Source organism: Pristiophorus japonicus, chromosome 2 (assembly GCF_044704955.1).
Source record: "Pristiophorus japonicus isolate sPriJap1 chromosome 2, sPriJap1.hap1, whole genome shotgun sequence".
In the NCBI taxonomy this organism is placed as follows: domain Eukaryota; kingdom Metazoa; phylum Chordata; class Chondrichthyes; family Pristiophoridae; genus Pristiophorus; species Pristiophorus japonicus.
In genome coordinates this window covers 299,626,826-299,651,112 of record NC_091978.1, presented here as the reverse complement: position 1 = coordinate 299,651,112, position 24,287 = coordinate 299,626,826, and the positions used below count along the sequence as shown (strand labels likewise).

At 51.8% G+C, this 24,287-nt stretch overlaps 1 protein-coding gene across 5 annotated transcripts in view; it reads left to right on the top strand.

The window, feature by feature from the left end:
• The window catches only part of fstl5 (follistatin-like 5), a 1,328,880-nt gene that overhangs the window by 1,204,420 nt on the left and 100,173 nt on the right, over positions 1-24,287 (top strand). For all 5 annotated transcript variants that reach the window (XM_070871636.1, XM_070871638.1, XM_070871637.1 and 2 more), the window contains one exon: positions 17,720-17,869. In XM_070871636.1, coding sequence (XP_070727737.1) covers positions 17,720-17,869 — 150 coding nt within the window. The remainder of the gene's footprint in view (positions 1-17,719; positions 17,870-24,287) is intronic.

Sequence of the window (24,287 nt, the reverse complement as noted above, 5' to 3'; positions counted from 1 at the left end):
TGTTGCTCTCCACTCTCCCGTGCTGTGACAGTGGGAACTGGTGCTCTCCACTCTCTCTCCTGTGACAGTGGGAACTGGTGCTCTCCACTCTCTGTCCTGTGACAGTGGGAACTGGTGCTCTCCACTCTCTGTCCTGTGACAGTTTGAACTCGTGCTCTCCACTCCCTGTCCTGTGACAGTTGGAACTGGTGCTCTCCACTCTCCCGTCCTGTGACAGTGGGAACTGGTGCTCTCCACTCTCCCGTCCTGTGACAGTGGGAACTGGTGCTCTCCACTCTCCCGTCCTGTGACAGTTGGAACTGGTGCTCTCCACTCTCCGTCCAGTGACAGTGGGAACTGGTGCTCTCCACTCTCCCGACCTGTGACAGTTGGAACTGATGCTCTCCACTCTCTCTCCTCTGACAGTTGGAACTGGTGCTCTCCACTCTCTGTCCTGTGACAGTGGGAACTGGTGCTCTCCACTCTCCCATCCTGTGACAGTGGGAACTGGTGCTCTCCACTCTCTGTACTGTGACAGTGGGAACTGGTGCTCTCCACTCTCCCGTCCTGTGACAGTGGGAACTGGTGCTCTCCACTCTCTGTCCAGTGACAGTTGGAACTGGTGCTCTCCACTCCCTGTCTTGTGACACTTGGAACTGGTGCTCTGCACTCTCTTTCCTGTGACAGTGCGATCTGGTGCTCTCCACTCTCTGTCCTGTGACAGTGGGAACTGGTGCTCTCCACTCTCTGTCCTGTGACAGTGGGAACTGGTGCTCTCCACTCTCTGTCCTGTGACAGTGGGAACTGGTGCTCTCCACTCTCCCGTCCTGTGACAATTGGAACTGGTGCTCTCCACTCTGCTGTCCTGTGAAAATTGGAACTGGTGCTCTCCACTCTCCCGTCCTGTGACAGTGGGAACTGGTGCTCTCCACTCTCCCGTCCTGTGATAGTGGGAACTGGTGCTCTCCACTCTCTGTCCTGTGACAGTTGGAACTGGTGCTCTCCACTCTCTGTCCTGTGACAGTGGGAACTGGTGCTCTCCACTCTCCCGTCCTGTGACAGTGGGAACTACTGCTCTCCACTCTCTGTCCTGTGACAGTGGGAACTGGTGCTCTCCACTCTCCCATCCTGTGACAGTGGGAACTGGTCCTCTCCACACTCTGTCCTGTGACAGTTGGAACTGGTGCTCTCCACTCTCTCTCCTGTGACAGTGGGAACTGGTGCTCCCCACTCTCTCTCCTGTGACAGTGGGAACTGGTGCTTTCCACTCTCTGTCCTGTGACAGTTTGAACTCGTGCTCTCCACTCCCTGTCCTGTGACAGTTGGAACTGGTGCTCTCCACTCTCCCGTCCTGTGACAGTGGGAACTGGTGCTCTCCACTCTCCCGTCCTGTGACAGTGGGAACTGGTGCTCTCCACTCTCCCGTCCTGTGACAGTTGGAACTGGTGCTCTCCACTCTCCGTCCAGTGACAGTGGGAACTGGTGCTCTCCACTCTCCCGACCTGTGACAGTTGGAACTGGTGTTCTCCATTCTCCCGTCCTGTGACAGTGGGAACTGGTGCTCTCCACTCTCCCGTCCAGTGACAGTGGGAACTGGTGCTCTCCACTCTCCCGACCTGTGACAGTGGGAACTGGTGTTCTCCATTCTCCCGTCCTGTGACAGTGGGAACTCGTGCTCTCCACTCTCTGTCCTGTGACAGTTGGAACTGGTGCTCTCCACTCTCCCGTCCAGTGACAGTGGGAACTGGTGCTCTCCACTCTCCCGACCTGTGACAGTTGGAACTGGTGTTCTCCATTCTCCCGTCCTGTGACAGTTGGAACTGGTGCTCTCCACTCTCCCGTCCTGTGACAGTTTGAACTGGTGCTCTCCACTCTCTGTCCTGTGGCAGTGGGAACTGGTGCTCTCCATTCTCCCGTCCTGTGACAGTGGGAACTGGTGCTCTCCACTCTCCTGTCCTGTGACAGTTTGAACTGGTGCTCTCCACTCTCTGTCCTGTGACAGTGGGAACTGGTGCTCTCCACTCTCTGTCCTGTGGCAGTGGGAACTGGTGCTCTCCATTCTCCCGTCCTGTGACAGTTGGAACTGGTGCTCTCCACTCTCCCATCCTGTGACAGTGGGAACTGGTGCTCTCCACTCTCCCGTCCTGTGACAGTGGGAACTGGTGCACTCCACTCTCTCTCCTGTAACAGTTGGAACTGGTGCTCTCCACTCTCTGTCCTGTGACAGTGGGAACTGGTGCTCTCCACTCTCTGTCCTGTGACAGTGGGAACTGGTGCTCTCCACTCTCCCATCCTGTGACAGTGGAAACTGGTGCTCTCCACTCTCTGTACTGTGACAGTTGGAACTGGTGCTCTCCACTCTCTGTCCTGTGACAGTGGGAACTGGTGCTCTCCACTCTTCCGTCCTGTGACAGTGGGAACTGATGCTCTCCACTCTCTGTCCTGTGACAGTGGGAACTGGTGCTCTCCACTCTTCCGTCCTGTGACAGTGGGAACTGATGCTCTCCACTCTCTGTCCTGTGACAGTGGGAACTGATGCTCTCCACTCTCAGTCCTGTGACAGTTGGAACTTGTGCTCTCCACTCTCTCTCCTGTGACAGTTGGAACTGGTGCTCTCCACTCTATCTCCTGTGACAGTGGGAACTGGTGCTCTCCACTCTCTGTCCTGTGACAGTGGGAACTGATGCTCTCCACTCTCTGTCCTGTGACAGTTGGAACTGGTGCTCTCCACTCTCTGTCCTGTGACAGTGGGAACTGGTGCTCTCCACTCTCCCGTCCTGTGACAATTGGAACTGGTGCTCTCCACTCTCCCGTCCTGTGACAGTGGGAACTGGTGCTCTCCACTCTCCCTTCCTGTGACAGTGGGAACTGGTGCTCTCCACTCTCTCTCCTGTGACAGTGGGAACTGGTGCTCTCCACTCTCCCGTCCTGTGACAGTTGGAACTGGTGCTCTCCACTCTCTGTCCTGTGACAGTTGGAACTGGTGCTCTCCACTCTCTGTCCTGTGACAGTGGGAACTGGTGCTCTCCACTCTCGCGTCCTGTGACAGTGGGAACTACTGCTCTCCACTCTCTGTCCTGTGACAGTGGGAACTGGTGCTCTCCACTCTCTGTCCTGTGACAGTGGGAACTGGTGCTCTCCACTCTCTCTCCTGTGACAGTTGAAACTGGTGCTCTCCACTCTCTCTCCTGTGACAGTGGGAACTGGTGCTCTCCACTCCCTGTCCTGTGACAGTTTGAACTGGTGCTCTCCACTCTCTCTCCTGTGACAGTGGGAACTGGTGCTCTGCACTCTCTGTCCTGTGACAGTTGGAACTGGTGCTCTCCACTCTCTCTCCTGTGACAGTGGGAACTGGTGCTCTCCACTCTCTCTCCTGTGACAGTGGGAACTGGTGCTCTCCACTCTCTGTCCTGTGACAGTTTGAACTCGTGCTCACCACTCCCTGTCCTGTGACAGTTGGAACTGGTGCTCTCCACTCTCCCGTCCTGTGACAGTGGGAACTGGTGCTCTCCACTCTCCCATCCTGTGACAGTGGGAACTGGTGTTCTCCACTCTCTGTCCTGTGACAGTGGGAACTGGTGCTCTCCACTCTCTGTCCTGTGACAGTTGGAACTGATGCTCACCACTCTCTCTCCTCTGACAGTTGGAACTGGTGCTCTCCACTCTCTGTCCTGTGACAGTGGGAACTGGTGCTCTCCACTCTCCCATCCTGTGACAGTGGGAACTGGTGCTCTCCACTCTCTGTACTGTGACAGTGGGAACTGGTGCTCTCCACTCTCCCGTCCTGTGACAGTGGGAACTGGTGCTCTCCACTCTCTGTCCAGTGACAGTTGGAACTGGTGCTCTCCACTCCCTGTCTTGTAACACTTGGAACTGGTGCTCTGCACTCTCTGTCCTGTGACAGTGCGATCTGGTGCTCTCCACTCTCTGTCCTGTGACAGTGGGAACTGGTGCTCTCCACTCTCTGTCCTGTGACAGTGGGAACTGGTGCTCTCCACTCTCTGTCCTGTGACAGTTGGAACTGGTGATCTCCACTCTCTGTCCTGTGACAGTGGGAACTGGTGCTCTCCACTCTCCCGTCCTGTGACAATTGGAACTGGTGCTCTCCACTCTCCTGTCCTGTGAAAATTGGAACTGGTGCTCTCCACTCTCCCGTCCTGTGACAGTGGGAACTGTTGCTCTCCACTCTCCCGTTCTGTGACAGTGGGAACTGGTGCTCTCCACTCTCTCTCCTGTGACAGTGGGAACTGGTGCTCTCCACTCTCTGTCCTGTGACAGTGGGAACTGGTGCTCTCCACTCTCCCGTCCTGTGACAGTGGGAACTACTGCTCTCCACTCTCTGTCCTGTGACAGTGGGAACTGGTGCTCTCCACTCTCTGTCCTGTGACAGTGGGAACTGGTGCTCTCCACTCTCCCATCCTGTGACAGTGGGAACTGGTGCTCTCCACACTCTGTCCTGTGACAGTTGGAACTGGTGCTCTCCACTCTCTCTCCTGTGACAGTGGGAACTGGTGCTCTCCACTCTCTCTCCTGTGACAGTGGGAACTGGTGCTTTCCACTCTCTGTCCTGTGACAGTTTGAACTCGTGCTCTCCACTCCCTGTCCTGTGACAGTTGGAACTGGTGCTCTCCACTCTCCCGTCCTGTGACAGTGGGAACTGGTGCTCTCCACTCTCCCGTCCTGTGACAGTGGGAACTGGTGCTCTCCACTCTCCCGTCCTGTGACAGTTGGAACTGGTGCTCTCCACTCTCCGTCCAGTGACAGTGGGAACTGGTGCTCTCCACTCTCCCGACCTGTGACAGTTGGAACTGGTGTTCTCCATTCTCCCGTCCTGTGACAGTGGGAACTGGTGCTCTCCACTCTCCCGTCCAGTGACAGTGGGAACTGGTGCTCTCCACTCTCCCGACCTGTGACAGTGGGAACTGGTGTTCTCCATTCTCCCGTCCTGTGACAGTGGGAACTCGTGCTCTCCACTCTCTGTCCTGTGACAGTTGGAACTGGTGCTCTCCACTCTCCCGTCCAGTGACAGTGGGAACTGGTGCTCTCCACTCTCCCGACCTGTGACAGTTGGAACTGGTGTTCTCCATTCTCCCGTCCTGTGACAGTTGGAACTGGTGCTCTCCACTCTCCCGTCCTGTGACAGTTTGAACTGGTGCTCTCCACTCTCTGTCCTGTGGCAGTTGGAACTGGTGCTCTCCATTCTCCCGTCCTGTGACAGTGGGAACTGGTGCTCTCCACTCTCTGTCCTGTGGCAGTGGGAACTGGTGCTCTCCATTCTCCCGTCCTGTGACAGTTGGAACTGGTGCTCTCCACTCTCCCATCCTGTGACAGTGGGAACTGGTGCTCTCCACTCTCCCGTCCTGTGACAGTGGGAACTGGTGCACTCCACTCTCTCTCCTGTAACAGTTGGAACTGGTGCTCTCCACTCTCTGTCCTGTGACAGTGGGAACTGGTGCTCTCCACTCTCTGTCCTGTGACAGATGGAACTGGTGCTCTCCACTCTCTGTCCTGTGACAGTGGGAACTGGTGCTCTCCACTCTCCCGTCCTGTGACAGTGGGAACTGATGCTCTCCACTCTCTGTCCTGTGACAGTGGGAACTGGTGCTCTCCACTCTCTGTCCTGTGACAGTGGGAACTGGTGCTCTCCACTCTCGTCCTGTGACAGTTGGAACTGGTGCTCTCCACTCGCTCTCCTGTGACAGTGGGAACTGGTGCTCTCCACTCTCTCTCCTGTGACAGTTGGAACTGGTGCTCTCCACTCTATCTCCTGTGACAGTTTGAACTGCTGGTCTCCACTCTCTGTCCTGTGACAGTGGGAACTGGTGCTCTCCACTCTCTGTCCTGTGACAGTTGGAACTGGTGCTCTCCACTCTCTGTCCTGTGACAGTGGGAACTGGTGCTCTCCACTCTCCCGTCCTGTGACAATTGGAACTGGTGCTCTCCACTCTCCCGTCCTGTGACAGTGGGAACTGGTGCTCTCCACTCTCCCGTCCTGTGACATTGGGAACTGGTGCTCTCCACTCTCTCTCCTGTGACAGTGGGAACTGGTGCTCTCCACTCTCCCGTCCTGTGACAGTTGGAACTGGTGCTCTCCACTCTCTGTCCTGTGACAGTTGGAACTGATGCTCTCCACTCTCTGTCCTGTGACAGTGGGAACTGGTGCTCTCCACTCTCGCGTCCTGTGACAGTGGGAACTACTGCTCTCCACTCTCTGTCCTGTGACAGTGGGAACTGGTGCTCTCCACTCTCTGTCCTGTGACAGTGGGAACTGGTGCTCTCCACTCTCTCTCCTGTGACAGTTGGAACTGGTGCTCTCCACTCTCTCTCCTGTGACAGTGGGAACTGGTGCTCTCCACTCCCTGTCCTGTTACAGTTTGAACTGGTGCTCTCCACTCTCTCTCCTGTGACAGTGGGAACTGGTGCTCACCACTCTCTGTCCTGTGACAGTTGGAACTGGTGCTCTCCACTCTCTCTCCTGTGACAGTGGGAACTGGTGCTCTCCACTCTCTGTCCTGTGACAGTGGGAACTGGTGCTCTCCACTCTCTGTCCTGTGACAGTTTGAACTCGTGCTCACCACTCCCTGTCCTGTGACAGTTGGAACTGGTGCTCTCCACTCTCCCGTCCTGTGACAGTGGGAACTGGTGCTCTCCACTCTCCCGTCCTGTGACAGTGGGAACTGGTGCTCTCCACTCTCCCGTCCTGTGATAGTTGGAACTGGTGCTCTCCACTCTCCCGTCCAGTGATAGTGGGAACTGGTGCTCTCCACTCTCCCGACCTGTGACAGTTGGAACTGGTGTTCTCCATTCTCCTGTCCTGTGAAAGTGGGAACTGGTGCTCTCCACTCTCCCGTCCATTGACAGTGGGAACTGGTGCTCTCCACTCTCCCGACCTGTGACAGTGGGAACTGGTGTTCTCCATTCTCCCGTCCTGTGACAGTGGGAACTGGTGCTCTCCACTCTCTGTCCTGTGACAGTGGGAACTGGTGCTTTCCACTCTCCCGTCCTGTGACAGTTGGAACTGGTGTTCTCCATTCTCCCGTCCTGTGACAGTTGGAACTGGTGCTCTCCACTCTCCCGTCCTGTGACAGTTTGAACTGGTGCTCTCCACTCTCTGTCCTGTGGCAGTGGGAACTGGTGCTCTCCATTCTCCCGTTCTGTGACAGTTGGAACTGGTGCTCTCCACTCTCCCATCCTGTGACAGTGGGAACTGGTGCTCTCCACTCTCCTGTCCTGTGACAGTGGGAACTGGTGCACTCCACTCTCTGTCCTGTAACAGTTTGAACTGGTGCTCTCCACTCTCTGTCCTGTGACAGTTGGAACTGGTGCTCTCCACTCTCCCGTCCTGTGACAGTGGGAACTGATGCTCTCCACTCTCTGTTCTGTGACAGTGGGAACTGGTGCTCTCCACTCTCTGTCCTGTGACAGTTGGAACTGGTGCTCTCCACTCTCTGTCCTTTGACAGTGGGAACTGGTGCTCTCCACTCTCCCGTCATGTGATAGTTGGAACTGGTGCTCTCCACTCTCTCTCCTGTGACAGTTGGAACTGGTGCTCTCCACTCTCTCTCCTGTGACAGTTTGAACTGGTGCTCTCCACTCTCTGTCCTGTGACAGTGGGAACTGGTGCTCTCCACTCTCTCTCCTGTGACAGTGGGAACTGGTGCTCTCCACTCCCTGTCCTGTGACAGTTTGAACTGGTGCTCTCCACTCTCTCTCCTGTGACAGTGGGAACTGGTGCTCTCCACTCTCTGTCCTGTGACAGTTGGAACTGGTGCTCTCCACTCTCTCTCCTGTGACAGTGGGAACTGGTGCTCTCCACTCTCTCTCCTGTGACAGTGGGAACTGGTGCTCTCCACTCTCTGTCCTGTGACAGTTTGAACTCGTGCTCACCACTCCCTGTCCTGTGACAGTTGGAACTGGTGCTCTCCACTCTCCCGTCCTATGACAGTGGGAACTGGTGCTCTCCACTCTCTGTCCTGTGACAGTGGGAACTGGTGCTCTCCACTCTCCCATCCTGTGACAGTGGGAACTGGTGCTCTCCACTCTCTGTACTGTGACAGTGGGAACTGGTGCTCTCCACTCTCCCGTCCTATGACAGTGGGAACTGGTGCTCTCCACTCTCTGTCCAGTGACAGTTGGAACTGGTGCTCTCCACTCCCTGTCTTGTGACACTTGGAACTGGTGCTCTGCACTCTCTGTCCTGTGACAGTGCGATCTGGTGCTCTCCACTCTCTGTCCTGTGACAGTGGGAACTGGTGCTCTCCACTCTCTGTCCTGTGACAGTGGGAACTGGTGCTCTCCACTCTCTGTCCTGTGACAGTTGGAACTGGTGATCTCCACTCTCTGTCCTGTGACAGTGGGAACTGGTGCTCTCCACTCTCCCGTCCTGTGACAATTGGAACTGGTGCTCTCCACTCTCCTGTCCTGTGAAAATTGGAACTGGTGCTCTCCACTCTCCCGTCCTGTGACAGTGGGAACTGTTGCTCTCCACTCTCCCGTCCTGTGACAGTGGGAACTGGTGCTCTCCACTCTCTCTCCTGTGACAGTGGGAACTGGTGCTCTCCACTCTCTGTCCTGTGACAGTGGGAACTGGTGCTCTCCACTCTCCCGTCCTGTGACAGTGGGAACTACTGCTCTCCACTCTCTGTCCTGTGACAGTGGGAACTGGTGCTCTCCACTCTCTGTCCTGTGACAGTGGGAACTGCTGCTCTCCACTCTCCCATCCTGTGACAGTGGGAACTGGTGCTCTCCACACTCTGTCCTGTGACAGTTGGAACTGGTGCTCTCCACTCTCTCTCCTGTGACAGTGGGAACTGGTGCTCTCCACTCTCTCTCCTGTGACAGTGGGAACTGGTGCTTTCCACTCTCTGTCCTGTGACAGTTTGAACTCGTGCTCTCCACTCCCTGTCCTGTGACAGTTGGAACTGGTGCTCTCCACTCTCCCGTCCTGTGACAGTGGGAACTGGTGCTCTCCACTCTCCCGTCCTGTGACAGTGGGAACTGGTGCTCTCCACTCTCCCGTCCTGTGACAGTTGGAACTGGTGCTCTCCACTCTCCGTCCAGTGACAGTGGGAACTGGTGCTCTCCACTCTCCCGACCTGTGACAGTTGGAACTGATGCTCTCCACTCTCTCTCCTCTGACAGTTGGAACTGGTGCTCTCCACTCTCTGTCCTGTGACAGTGGGAACTGGTGCTCTCCACTCTCCCATCCTGTGACAGTGGGAACTGGTGCTCTCCACTCTCTGTACTGTGACAGTGGGAACTGGTGCTCTCCACTCTCCCGTCCTGTGACAGTGGGAACTGGTGCTCTCCACTCTCTGTCCAGTGACAGTTGGAACTGGTGCTCTCCACTCCCTGTCTTGTGACACTTGGAACTGGTGCTCTGCACTCTCTTTCCTGTGACAGTGCGATCTGGTGCTCTCCACTCTCTGTCCTGTGACAGTGGGAACTGGTGCTCTCCACTCTCTGTCCTGTGACAGTGGGAACTGGTGCTCTCCACTCTCTGTCCTGTGACAGTGGGAACTGGTGCTCTCCACTCTCCCGTCCTGTGACAATTGGAACTGGTGCTCTCCACTCTGCTGTCCTGTGAAAATTGGAACTGGTGCTCTCCACTCTCCCGTCCTGTGACAGTGGGAACTGGTGCTCTCCACTCTCCCGTCCTGTGACAGTGGGAACTGGTGCTCTCCACTCTCTGTCCTGTGACAGTTGGAACTGGTGCTCTCCACTCTCTGTCCTGTGACAGTGGGAACTGGTGCTCTCCACTCTCCCGTCCTGTGACAGTGGGAACTACTGCTCTCCACTCTCTGTCCTGTGACAGTGGGAAAAGGTGCTCTCCACTCTCCCATCCTGTGACAGTGGGAACTGGTCCTCTCCACACTCTGTCCTGTGACAGTTGGAACTGGTGCTCTCCACTCTCTCTCCTGTGACAGTGGGAACTGGTGCTCCCCACTCTCTCTCCTGTGACAGTGGGAACTGGTGCTTTCCACTCTCTGTCCTGTGACAGTTTGAACTCGTGCTCTCCACTCCCTGTCCTGTGACAGTTGGAACTGGTGCTCTCCACTCTCCCGTCCTGTGACAGTGGGAACTGGTGCTCTCCACTCTCCCGTCCTGTGACAGTGGGAACTGGTGCTCTCCACTCTCCCGTCCTGTGACAGTTGGAACTGGTGCTCTCCACTCTCCGTCCAGTGACAGTGGGAACTGGTGCTCTCCACTCTCCCGACCTGTGACAGTTGGAACTGGTGTGCTCCATTCTCCCATCCTGTGACAGTGGGAACTGGTGCTCTCCACTCTCCCGTCCAGTGACAGTGGGAACTGGTGCTCTCCACTCTCCCGACCTGTGACAGTGGGAACTGGTGTTCTCCATTCTCCCGTCCTGTGACAGTGGGAACTCGTGCTCTCCACTCTCTGTCCTGTGACAGTTGGAACTGGTGCTCTCCACTCTCCCGTCCAGTGACAGTGGGAACTGGTGCTCTCCACTCTCCCGACCTGTGACAGTTGGAACTGGTGTTCTCCATTCTCCCGTCCTGTGACAGTTGGAACTGGTGCTCTCCACTCTCCCGTCCTGTGACAGTTTGAACTGGTGCTCTCCACTCTCTGTCCTGTGGCAGTGGGAACTGGTGCTCTCCATTCTCCCGTCCTGTGACAGTGGGAACTGGTGCTCTCCATTCTCCCGTCCTGTGACAGTTTGAACTGGTGCTCTCCACTCTCTGTCCTGTGACAGTGGGAACTGGTGCTCTCCACTCTCTGTCCTGTGGCAGTGGGAACTGGTGCTCTCCATTCTCCCGTCCTGTGACAGTTGGAACTGGTGCTCTCCACTCTCCCATCCTGTGACAGTGGGAACTGGTGCTCTCCACTCTCCCGTCCTGTGACAGTGGGAACTGGTGCACTCCACTCTCTCTCCTGTAACAGTTGGAACTGGTGCTCTCCACTCTCTGTCCTGTGACAGTGGGAACTGGTGCTCTCCACTCTCTGTCCTGTGACAGTGGGAACTGGTGCTCTCCACTCTCCCATCCTGTGACAGTGGAAACTGGTGCTCTCCACTCTCTGTACTGTGACAGTTGGAACTGGTGCTCTCCACTCTCTGTCCTGTGACAGTGGGAACTGGTGCTCTCCACTCTTCCGTCCTGTGACAGTGGGAACTGATGCTCTCCACTCTCTGTCCTGTGACAGTGGGAACTGGTGCTCTCCACTCTTCCGTCCTGTGACAGTGGGAACTGATGCTCTCCACTCTCTGTCCTGTGACAGTGGGAACTGATGCTCTCCACTCTCAGTCCTGTGACAGTTGGAACTGGTGCTCTCCACTCTCTCTCCTGTGACAGTTGGAACTGGTGCTCTCCACTCTATCTCCTGTGACAGTGGGAACTGGTGCTCTCCACTCTCTGTCCTGTGACAGTGGGAACTGATGCTCTCCACTCTCTGTCCTGTGACAGTTGGAACTGGTGCTCTCCACTCTCTGTCCTGTGACAGTGGGAACTGGTGCTCTCCACTCTCCCGTCCTGTGACAATTGGAACTGGTGCTCTCCACTCTCCCGTCCTGTGACAGTGGGAACTGGTGCTCTCCACTCTCCCTTCCTGTGACAGTGGGAACTGGTGCTCTCCACTCTCTCTCCTGTGACAGTGGGAACTGGTGCTCTCCACTCTCCCGTCCTGTGACAGTTGGAACTGGTGCTCTCCACTCTCTGTCCTGTGACAGTTGGAACTGGTGCTCTCCACTCTCTGTCCTGTGACAGTGGGAACTGGTGCTCTCCACTCTCGCGTCCTGTGACAGTGGGAACTACTGCTCTCCACTCTCTGTCCTGTGACAGTGGGAACTGGTGCTCTCCACTCTCTGTCCTGTGACAGTGGGAACTGGTGCTCTCCACTCTCTCTCCTGTGATAGTTGGAACTGGTGCTCTCCACTCTCTCTCCTGTGACAGTGGGAACTGGTGCTCTCCACTCCCTGTCCTGTGACAGTTTGAACTGGTGCTCTCCACTCTCTCTCCTGTGACAGTGGGAACTGGTGCTCTCCACTCTCTGTCCTGTGACAGTTGGAACTGGTGCTCTCCACTCTCTCTCCTGTGACAGTGGGAACTGGTGCTCTCCACTCTCTCTCCTGTGACAGTATGAACTGGTGCTCTCCACTCTCTGTCCTGTGACAGTTTGAACTCGTGCTCACCACTCCCTGTCCTGTGACAGTTGGAACTGGTGCTCTCCACTCTCCCGTCCTGTGACAGTGGGAACTGGTGCTCTCCACTCTCCCATCCTGTGACAGTGGGAACTGGTGTTCTCCACTCTCTGTCCTGTGACAGTGGGAACTGGTGCTCTCCACTCTCTGTCCTGTGACAGTTGGAACTGATGCTCTCCACTCTCTCTCCTCTGACAGTTGGAACTGGTGCTCTCCACTCTCTGTCCTGTGACAGTGGGAACTGGTGCTCTCCACTCTCCCATCCTGTGACAGTGGGAACTGGTGCTCTCCACTCTCTGTACTGTGACAGTGGGAACTGGTGCTCTCCACTCTCCCGTCCTGTGACAGTGGGAACTGGTGCTCTCCACTCTCTGTCCTGTGACAGTTGGAACTGGTGATCTCCACTCTCTGTCCTGTGACAGTGGGAACTGGTGCTGTCCACTCTCCCGTCCTGTGACAATTGGAACTGGTGCTCTCCACTCTCCTGTCCTGTGAAAATTGGAACTGGTGCTCTCCACTCTCCCGTCCTGTGACAGTGGGAACTGTTGCTCTCCACTCTCCCGTTCTGTGACAGTGGGAACTGGTGCTCTCCACTCTCTCTCCTGTGACAGTGGGAACTGGTGCTCTCCACTCTCTGTCCTGTGACAGTGGGAACTGGTGCTCTCCACTCTCCCGTCCTGTGACAGTGGGAACTACTGCTCTCCACTCTCTGTCCTGTGACAGTGGGAACTGGTGCTCTCCACTCTCTGTCCTGTGACAGTGGGAACTGGTGCTCTCCACTCTCCCATCCTGTGACAGTGGGAACTGGTGCTCTCCACACTCTGTCCTGTGACAGTTGGAACTGGTGCTCTCCACTCTCTCTCCTGTGACAGTGGGAACTGGTGCTCTCCACTCTCTCTCCTGTGACAGTGGGAACTGGTGCTTTCCACTCTCTGTCCTGTGACAGTTTGAACTCGTGCTCTCCACTCCCTGTCCTGTGACAGTTGGAACTGGTGCTCTCCACTCTCCCGTCCTGTGACAGTGGGAACTGGTGCTCTCCACTCTCCCGTCCTGTGACAGTGGGAACTGGTGCTCTCCACTCTCCCGTCCTGTGACAGTTGGAACTGGTGCTCTCCACTCTCCGTCGAGTGACAGTGGGAACTGGTGCTCTCCACTCTCCCGACCTGTGACAGTTGGAACTGGTGTTCTCCATTCTCCCGTCCTGTGACAGTGGGAACTGGTGCTCTCCACTCTCCCGTCCAGTGACAGTGGGAACTGGTGCTCTCCACTCTCCCGACCTGTGACAGTGGGAACTGGTGTTCTCCATTCTCCCGTCCTGTGACAGTGGGAACTCGTGCTCTCCACTCTCTGTCCTGTGACAGTTGGAACTGGTGCTCTCCACTCTCCCGTCCAGTGACAGTGGGAACTGGTGCTCTCCACTCTCCCGACCTGTGACAGTTGGAACTGGTGTTCTCCATTCTCCCGTCCTGTGACAGTTGGAACTGGTGCTCTCCACTCTCCCGTCCTGTGACAGTTTGAACTGGTGCTCTCCACTCTCTGTCTTGTGGCAGTTGGAACTGGTGCTCTCCATTCTCCCGTCCTGTGACAGTGGGATCTGATGCTCTCCACTCTCTGTCCTGTGACAGTGGGAACTGGTGCTCTCCACTCTCCCGTCCTGTGACAGTGGGAACTGGTGCACTCCACTCTCTCTCCTGTAACAGTTGGAACTGGTGCTCTCCACTCTCTGTCCTGTGACAGTGGGAACTGGTGCTCTCCACTCTCTGTCCTGTGACAGTGGGAACTGGTGCTCTCCACTCTCGTCCTGTGACAGTTGGAACTGGTGCTCTCCACTCGCTCTCCTGTGACAGTGGGAACTGGTGCTCTCCACTCTCTCTCCTGTGACAGTTGGAACTGGTGCTCTCCACTCTATCTCCTGTGACAGTTTGAACTGCTGGTCTCCACTCTCTGTCCTGTGACAGTGGGAACTGGTGCTCTCCACTCTCTGTCCTGTGACAGTTGGAACTGTTGCTCTCCACTCTCTGTCCTGTGACAGTGGGAACTGGTGCTCTCCACTCTCCCGTCCTGTGACAATTGGAACTGGTGCTCTCCACTCTCCCGTCCTGTGACAGTGGGAACTGGTGCTCTCCACTCTCCCGTCCTGTGACAGTGGGAACTGGTGCTCTCCACTCTCTCTCCTGTGACAGTGGGAACTGGTGCTCTCCACTCTCCCGTCCTGTGACAGTTGGAACTGGTGCTCTCCACTCTCTGTCCTGTGACAGTTGGAACTGATGCTCTCCACTCTCTGTCCTGTGACAGTGGGAACTGGTGCTCTCCACTCTCGCGTCCTGTGACAGTGGGAACTACTGCTCTCCACTCTCTGTCCTGTGACAGTGGGAACTGGTGCTCTCCACTCTCTGTCCTGTGACAGTGGGAACTGGTGCTCTCCACTCTCTGTCCTGTGACAGTGGGAACTGGTGCTCTCCACTCTCTGTCCTGTGACAGTTTGAACTCGTGCTCACCACTCCCTGTCCTGTGACAGTTGGAACTGGTGCTCTCCACTCTCCCGTCCTGTGACAGTGGGAACTGGTGCTCTCCACTCTCCCGTCCTGTGACAGTGGGAACTGGTGCTCTCCACTCTCCCGTCCTGTGATAGTTGGAACTGGTGCTCTCCACTCTCCCGTCCAGTGACAGTGGGAACTGGTGCTCTCCACTCTCCCGACCTGTGACAGTTGGAACTGGTGTTCTCCATTCTCCTGTCCTGTGACAGTGGGAACTGGTGCTCTCCACTCTCCCGTCCAGTGACAGTGGGAACTGGTGCTCTCCACTCTCCCGACCTGTGACAGTGGGAACTGGTGTTCTCCATTCTCCCGTCCTGTGACAGTGGGAACTGGTGCTCTCCACTCTCTGTCCTGTGACAGTGGGAACTGGTGCTTTCCACTCTCCCGACCTGTGACAGTTGGAACTGGTGTTCTCCATTCTCCCGTCCTGTGACAGTTGGAACTGGTGCTCTCCACTCTCCCGTCCTGTGACAGTTTGAACTGGTGCTCTCCACTCTCTGTCCTGTGGCAGTGGGAACTGGTGCTCTCCATTCTCCCGTTCTGTGACAGTTGGAACTGGTGCTCTCCACTCTCCCATCCTGTGACAGTGGGAACTGGTGCTCTCCACTCTCCTGTCCTGTGACAGTGGGAACTGGTGCACTCCACTCTCTGTCCTGTAACAGTTTGAACTGGTGCTCTCCACTCTCTGTCCTGTGACAGTTGGAACTGGTGCTCTCCACTCTCCCGTCCTGTGACAGTGGGAACTGATGCTCTCCACTCTCTGTTCTGTGACAGTGGGAACTGGTGCTCTCCACTCTCTGTCCTGTGACAGTTTGAACTGGTGCTCTCCACTCTCCCGTCATGTGATAGTTGGAACTGGTGCTCTCCACTCTCTCTCCTGTGACAGTTGGAACTGGTGCTCTCCACTCTCTCTCCTGTGACAGTTTGAACTGGTGCTCTCCACTCTCTGTCCTGTGACAGTGGGAACTGATGCTCTCCACTCTCCCGTTCTGTGACAGTGGGAACTGGTGCTCTCCACTCTCTCTCCTGTGACAGTTGGAACTGGTGCTCTCCACTCTCTGTCCTGTGACAGTGGGAACTGGTGCTCTCCACTCTCTCTCCTGTGACAGTTGGAACTGGTGCTCTCCACTCTCTGTCCTGTGACAGTGGGAACTGATGCTCTCCACTCTCTGTCCTGTGACAGTGGGAACTGATGCTCTCCACTCTCCCGTCCTGTGACAGTGGGAACTGGTGCTCTCCACTCTCTGTCCTGTGACAGTGGGAACTGGTGTTCTCCACTCTCCCGTCCTGTGACAGTGGGAACTGGTGCTCTCCACTCTCCCGCCCTGTGACAGTTGGATACTGGTGCTCTCCACTCTCCCGTCCTGTGACAGTGGGAACTGGTGCTCTCCACTCTCCCGCCCTGTGACAGTTGGATACTGGTGCTCTCCACTCTCCCGTCCTGTGACAGTGGGAACTGGTGCTCTCCACTCTCTCTCCTGTGACAGATTGAACTGGTGCTCTCCACTCTCCCGTCCTGTGACAATTGGAACTGGTGTTCCCCACTCTCTGTCCTGTGACAGTTGGAATAAATACACTCCAATAAAATTGTATTTTCTTACAAAAAGGTTCTAAACAACGGGGAATACTTTGTTGCAGGTAATAAACACAACAGAAATACCTCCCACCTCCCACTTACTCTCTCGCTAAGTTAGACTCTAGGGCAACAGGGATAATTATCACCAATCCTTCCTTTCACAGGTCAGTCTGTTTTGCGGTTTTGGTATTCTTTAGTTCTGGCCGGTTTGCCTTGCCGTACCTTGGACGTGGTAGAAGGCCTCTGCTGCGTATTGAAGCCAGTTGGGGCGAGTTCTTTACTCCGATGTCACGATACTTCTTCCTGCGTTTTCTTGCCGTGTGCTCTTGATCTTGTTGTTCCGAAGTGCTTGGTCAGAAAAGTTCTTTCTATGATGGTCAGAATTGAGATAGCTCTCTTGGTATGATCGGTCCTTAATTTTACTCTGAGAGACTTCCTTATCTGCGTCCCAAATCAACCTTGGTTCTTTGTTTAAGTTTTGCAGCTCAGCTAACTGAAACTTGATTAAGTGGTTTTAATCTGGCGTTGATAGACTTTTCTGAGCTGACGAGCTCTTGTCAAAGTAATTAGCATTATGCATACGTTGGATGAGTTTTTGTGCTTGAGTTGTAACTGTACTTCCTTGGATCGATTGTTGAAATGTAAATGTCTTCTCGGGGCAGGTTTCAAGGGTCAACAGTTCCCAGACAATTTGATTCATTCAAATGTCCCTAGATTAGCTCCAATGTCCAAACTGGCCTTTTCGATATTGACCCCAGCCCTTTTCTTGCAGAGCCAACATTCACCTTTTTAAAAATCACAAACTTGGTTAAAAACTTGTAGATTTCTTCCATAAGCATTTTAGGATCCCAAACTTTCTGTTTGATAGTCCCAAATCGAATTTCCTTTTCAATGAATCCAAACACTGAAGCGGGGGGGTGCTTCCACGAATTTTGCAATCCTACATTATACATACACAACATCTGGGGATCGATTGGAGCAGCTGAGTCGGCTAGTGGGTTGCGAGAAGCGAGAATCCTACTTCATATTGCTCCATTAATTAACATAAAGAAAGAAAGCACTTGCATTTATATAGCGCCTTTCACGACCTCATGGCATCCCAAATGCTTTACAGTCAATTAAGTATTTTTGAATTGTAGTCACTGTTGTAATGTAGGAAACGCAGGAGCCAATTTGTACACAGCAATATCTCACAAATAGCAATGTGATAATGACCAGATAATCTGTTTTAGTGATGTTGGTTAAACTTCACAGAATTGTGATCTGGATGATATAAATTTTACAGTCATGAAATCTATACTCTGGAAGAGCAAAAAAAGTACCTTCTACCATTTCTCTGCTGTCCAAGCACTTTCTAAACTTTATCATTTATTATGTTTACCTTGATTTTCCTGTAGTCACATAACTGAATCAAATTTCACCTCTTAGTTGGTTACTGAAGATTTTTCCCCCCACATTGCTGCTTAGGATGAAGTCTGCCCCAAAGCTGAGGGTGAAGCAGTCCAGCGATGCGTTTGGGCTACCGCCGTGAACATCAAAGACAAGTACATCTACGTGACACAGCCAGACCTGAACAGAGTGCTGATTGTTGATATTCAGTCCCAGAAAGCAGTGCAGGTCTTTATTACTTCTTTTACATTGTTCGGTTAGTTAAACAAAACAGTGAATAAAAATATATTTTTTGTCATAAACATGGTTTACAATGTCAACTTGTTTGCATGAAAATTAGTTGGATTCATTAATTATTTTTTCCGTTCTGATTGGAAATTAATTATATTTATTTTGATACTCTAATTTAAAGGCTTTATAAAATGTAAGGTAGACTAGCAACTTTGAATGTCACGTAAAAATATATTTGGAACTTACCAATTATATTGTGTGAATTTGCTTATTCATATAAAATGCTTGCAGAAACACAACTTAGTTTTGCATAATAATTAAATAATTAGTTCAATATACACAATATTCTATTGACAATGGCATTGCTTAAAAAAAGTCAATGTATAATAATGACATTTAACTTCCTTTTTGTTTCTTTTATTCCCTTTGAGTTATATTTAGTTTAAATACTGAGTGCTGATGATATCAGGGGTTTGACAGTCCCCTGTACATACTTTTAATCCAATGGTTAATGCATTTGGGTCAAATTTCTTAATTGCTATTCTAACAAAGTTGTTAACCCATTTATTTTAAATAGGTTAATAGCTTCATTAAAATGGCACTGTCACCTTTCAGGATTGCTGAATAGACTGCTTTGGGAGGATCTTGGTGTAATTTATGATAGAAATTCTATTATTCAGTTAGATGTACTCCCCAAGGGGTTAGATTCAGAGAACAGCAGAGCTGGGAAATGTAGATTAGGATGCAGAGTGCTTTAGACAACAGAATTTAGTTTAGATATCCCATTGAGCTTCCAGACCCTTTGTCATTGCCATGGCCCGTTCATTGGAACTCAGCATAGGCATCTGCTGTGAATATACTTTTGGGAAGGAGTTAGCCAGTTTGTTTGGCAGGCCTACTGGCAAAGTGACGAAGGTAGAAGGATAGCCCATCAACTTCCTGTAATCAGAAGAATCAAAAAAGGGAGAAAAATAAATGTTGGGGGTCAGTCAATCTAGTTATGTCTGGGAAGGGAGCTTGGCTGAGCAATGGAGAACTCGTTCACCTTAAACTCAGAGACAGAAGGCTGACTAGTAAAGGTTAAGTTATGAAACGTTTTTTAAATTCATATTTGAGATGTGGGCAGGGCCAACAATAATTGCTCATCCCTACTTGCCCTTGAGAAGGCGGTGGACCATCTACTTGAACCACTGTAGTCCATGGGGTGAAGTTAGATAAAAAAGAGTTCCAGGATTTTGACCCAGCAACAATGAAGGAATGGTGATATTTGTCCAAGTCAGAATGGTGTGTGACATCTAAAACATGTAAGCTAGTTCATCCCCCGCTTCCCCCTAACCTATCTAATTCAAATAATCTATCTACACAGACACAGGTGATTCCCTTCATTAATTTAAATACTTCAATCAAATGCCCCAAATTCTATAGGGGAGAAATTCAGTCGCGCCTCTGTTGAGGAGTTAAACCAGGCAGAGCGGTAAATTTTGCGCCAGGAAATGGTTTGCATTTCCAGCCGCAAAATTCACCAGCTTTCAGTTTGGAGCACAGCGCTACGGGAGGCGTTTTACATCTCTTTTCGGGTGCTAGACCAGCAAAGCCACAGAAAATCCCGAGCTAAACAGACGGCCTGCGAGTACCCTAATAGAGGCTTCCGTTGGGAAAGTAAACCTGAAAAAAAACTCCACCAAAAACATTCCCAATTTATTACTGACGCGACCCCAACATAAATCTCAAAAATAAAAACAATCACACTTACCTGAGGTAGACATTTTTTCAATCACTTCGGCTGGTTAAGCTGGAATGCCAGCTTTCACTGGCGTTCCCACAAGGGCACACTACGGGGCGCTATGGAGTGGGCGCAAGCCAAATATCAAGCTGATGTCGCAATCAGAGTCAGTGCACACCGGCTCGCCTCTCCCAGGTAGTACTGCTTCATGCCCCTGCAAACCCGGCACCAAATGTGCTGGCGAGGCGCTGGAAGCTGGCTCCCCGAGTGCAAGTGCTTTCCGCCGCATTTGCCACCCCTCCGGGGCGCTAAGAGGGGCAGAAAAAGACCAAAAATCCAGCTCTATACTTTTTCTAGCGATAAAAGATAGGCTCTAAGCCTATTGTGGTAACTGAGGGCTTTTAAACTCGGGATCATTCGAGTGATCCTTGTTTGAACCTGGTTCAGGGCCTCTATTATTCACGATGTGACAGGACCAAAACTGAACGCAGTATTCGTAACAAGGCCTAACCAAGGTTTTATCTAATGACACTATACTGATTTCTGTTTTCTTCAGGATCTTCATAGCAGTACATCCCAATATTCTACCAGCCTTTACTATAGGCTCACATCACTGGTTGTGAATTTTTAAAGACATATGCACTGTAACACCAAGGTGACAGGTCTCTTTACTGCCTAGTAAACTTTAGTTTGGAGTCCGACATGATATGCACAAGTTTGATGTTAACCGTACCCACATTATCTACATGAGATGTTATCTGCCAGTGCGGATTCATTCCCCATTGCATCTAGATCTTATTTTTTTCTCTTCCAAGGTTCTAATACCAACCCAAATCTTTGTGCCATCTGCAAACTTGCTGGCAATTCCCGCTGCACCTTTATCCAAATCATTGATATAGATAGTGAAGAGCAAAGTTCCCAATACCATACCCTACAGGATTCCACTATTAACCTGTCACCACACTGACCCATTACCAGGGGAGATGAGGAGAATTTATTTTACGATGCAAGTGTTATAATCTGGAATGCAATGCCTGAAACTTTCAAAGAGGAATTGGGAATATACTTGAAAGGGAAAGATTTGGGGAAAGGGCAAGGGAGTGGGATTAATTGGATAACTCTTTTGAAGAGCCTGCAAGGTCACAATGGGCTGATTGGCCTCTTTCTGTGCTGTATGGTTCTATGATTCTATGATTATTACCAACCCTCTAATTATGAGAATGCAACCACCCCAGGCTCTGCTATCATATCCCACAGGACTCTGCGATATAATTAGCATATTGTATAGCACTTTGTCAAACTGGGCAAGCATCATCCACCAATCTAGTAACCTTCTCAGAAAATTCAGCAGGAGCCATGTTGAGAGTCTCCAATAACCCTTTTGTCCAGAGTATCTCAAATGATCGCTTCGAGTAAATTGTCTATAATCAAAGTCAAACTAATGGGCCGATAATTTACCAGTTTTGACTCATTGCTTTTTTTTAATATTGTTACTGCCTCTCGCCAGTCCATTGGAAGAATCCTCACCTAAGGAGCTGTTTAATAAAAATATAAGCGGCTCACTTAGCACATCTCTTGGACCATTGTTAGGTGAATGCCATCATGCAGCCCAATCTAATTTGAAATCCCACATTTTTTAGCAGGAAACATTCACTTTAGCATTTACAAATTTGGCGACGGGTATGATAACGTAGTGGTTAATTAATTGGACTAGTAATCCAGAGGTCTGGAATAATAATCCAGAGATGTGAGTTCAAATCCCATCATGGCAGTCGTGGAATTTAAATTCAGATTATTAAATTAAATAAATCTGGAATAAATAGCTAGTATTACTAATGACAAGTCATGAAATTACTGGATTGTCGTAAAAATCCATTTAGTTCACCAATGTCCTTTAGGGAAGTAAATCTGCTGTCCTTACTCGGTCTGGCCCTCAATGTGACTTCCTCTGAAATGGCCTAGTAAGCCACTAAGTTGTAACAAACTGCTACAAAAAACAGTAAGAAGAATTGTTCCAAGCAGACCAACCGGCATCGACCTTGACCCCGGCTTCAGAAAAGTGACAAAGGCACACTCAGCCCAGTCGCCCTGCAAAGTTCTCCTCATTAACAGCTGGGAACTCATGCCAAAATTGGGAGAGTTTTCCCACATACTAATCAAGAAATAGCCTGTCATAGTCATACTCACAGAATCATACCTTCCAGCCAATGTCCCAGACTCCTCAATCACCATCCCTGGGTATGTCCTGTCCCCACCAGCAGGACAGATTCAATAGAAATGGTGACACAGTCGGGAGGGTATGGTCCTCAGAGTTTTCAACATTGACAACATTGGCATCATGGGGTCAGATCAAACATGGGCAAGGAAACCTCTTGCTGATTACCACCCACCGCTGATGAATCAGTACTCCTCATGTTGAACACCACTTGGAAGAAGCACCAAGGGTAGCAAGTGCAGAGAATGTCCATCACCAAGAGTGGCTTGGTAGCACCACTACTCACCAAGCTGGCTGAGTCTGAAGGATCTAACTGCCAGACTGGGCTTGCAGCAGGTGGTTAGAGAACCAACACAAGGGAAAAACCTACTTGATCTCATCCTCACTGATTTGCCTGTGAATGGGCTCCAGCTCCAGCGTTTATGCTGAGGCTTTGCCGATGAATGGTCTCCAGCTTCGGAGTTTGTGCTGGGCCTACAGCCAGTGAAAGGTCTCCAGCTTCGGAGTTTGTGCTGGGCCTACAGCCAGTGAAAGGTCTCCAGCTTCGGAGTTTGTGCTGGGCCTACAGCCGGTGAATGGTCTCCAGCTCAGGGGTTTGTGCTGGGCCTACAGCCAGTGAAAGGTCTCCAGCTTCGGAGTTTGTGCTGGGCCTACAGCCGGTGAATGGTCTCCAGCTCCGGGGTTTGTGCTGGGCCTACAGCCAGTGAAAGGTCTCCAGCTTCGGAGTTTGTGCTGGGCCTACAGCCGGTGAATGGTCTCCAGCTCCGGGGTTTGTGCTGGGCCTACAGCCAGTGAAAGGTCTCCAGCTTCGGAGTGTGTGCTGGGCCTACAGCCGGTGAATGGTCTCCAGCTCCGGGGTTTGTGCTGGGCCTACAGCCAGTGAAAGGTCTCCAGCTTCGGAGTTTGTGCTGGGCCTACAGCCGGTGAAAGGTCTCCAGCTTCGGAGTTTGTGCTGGGCCTACAGCCAGTGAAAGGTCTCCAACTCCGGAGTTTGTGCTGAGCCAACAGCCAGTGAAAGGTCTCCAGCTTCGGAGTTTGTGCTGGGCCTACAGCCGGTGAATAGTCTCCAGCTCCGGAGTTTGTGCTGGGACTATAAGTGCATGTGCGGTTGGAATGACAGTTGAGCAGTTTTTAAGTTCCTCCCCCATCCAGTGCACTTGCACAGAACAACTCAAATTTGTTCATGCAAATAATCAATCCGATTTTCAACCTCTCTGCAGCTTTTAACACAGTCGACCACACCCTCATACTCTTAACGCCTCTCCTCCATTGCCTACCTCTATGATACTGCTCTTGCTTGGTTTCATTCTTACATATGCAGTCATAGCCACAGCAATGGCACAGTCTCCAGCAATGGCTGCTCTTCCTGTTCCTGCACCATTACCTCTGGTGTCCCCTAAGGATTTGTCCTTGGCACACTCCTCTTTCTCATCTATATGCTGCCCTTTGATGACATCATACAAAGACATATACACTGACGACAACCAGCTCTATCTCTCCAACCAGCTCTATTTCTCGACCCGTCCTTTGCCTCTGTGTTTTCAGACTTCTTGCCTAAGATCCAGTCATGGATGAGCCCTAATTTTGCTCCAGTTAAACATTGGCAAGACTGAAATCATCATCTTCAGCCACTGTCACATTTCCACACCCTCACCATCGATTCCATCCTCCTGACTGGCTACTGTCTCAGGTTGTAGTAGATTGTTCGCAACCTCGGCATTGTACTTAACACCAACGGATTCTTCCGACACCATATCCTCTCCAATGTAAAGATCGCCTACTTCTACCTCCATAGCATTATCCGTCTCTGCTCCTGCTTCAGCCCATCCGCTGCCAAAACCCTCATCCATGCATTTGTGACCTCCAGACTCAATTATTCCAATGATCTATTGGCTGGCCTCCCATCCTCCTCCTTCCATAAACTTCAGCTCACACAAAACTCTGGTGCCCTTATCAAGTTCCACTCACCATCATCCCTGTGCTTGATGGCCTATATTGGCTTCCATTCCTCCAATGCCTCAAATTCAAACTTCTCATGATCATATTTAAATCCCTTTATCACCCGCCTCTCTATCTCTGTAACCTCTTCAAATCAACTCTGGATTTTTTTTTTATTCGTTCACAGGATGTGGGTGTCACTGGGAAAGCCAACATTTATTGTCATCTTTAATTGCGCTTAACAAGCTTGTGGTGAGCCACCTTCTTGACAACTGAGTGACTTACTCGGCCATTTTGGAGGGCAGTTAAGAGTCAACCACATTGCTGTGGGTCTGGAGTCACAGATAGGCCAGAGCGGGTTAGAATGGAGAATTTCCTTCCCTAAAGGACATTGGGAATCAGATGGGATTTACGACAATCCAGTTGTTACACGTTCACCATTACTGGTACTTGCTTTTTATTCCAAATGTTTATTTAATTAACTGAATTTAAATTCCAGGCCTCTTCATTACTAGTCCTGTAACATAACCACTATGCTA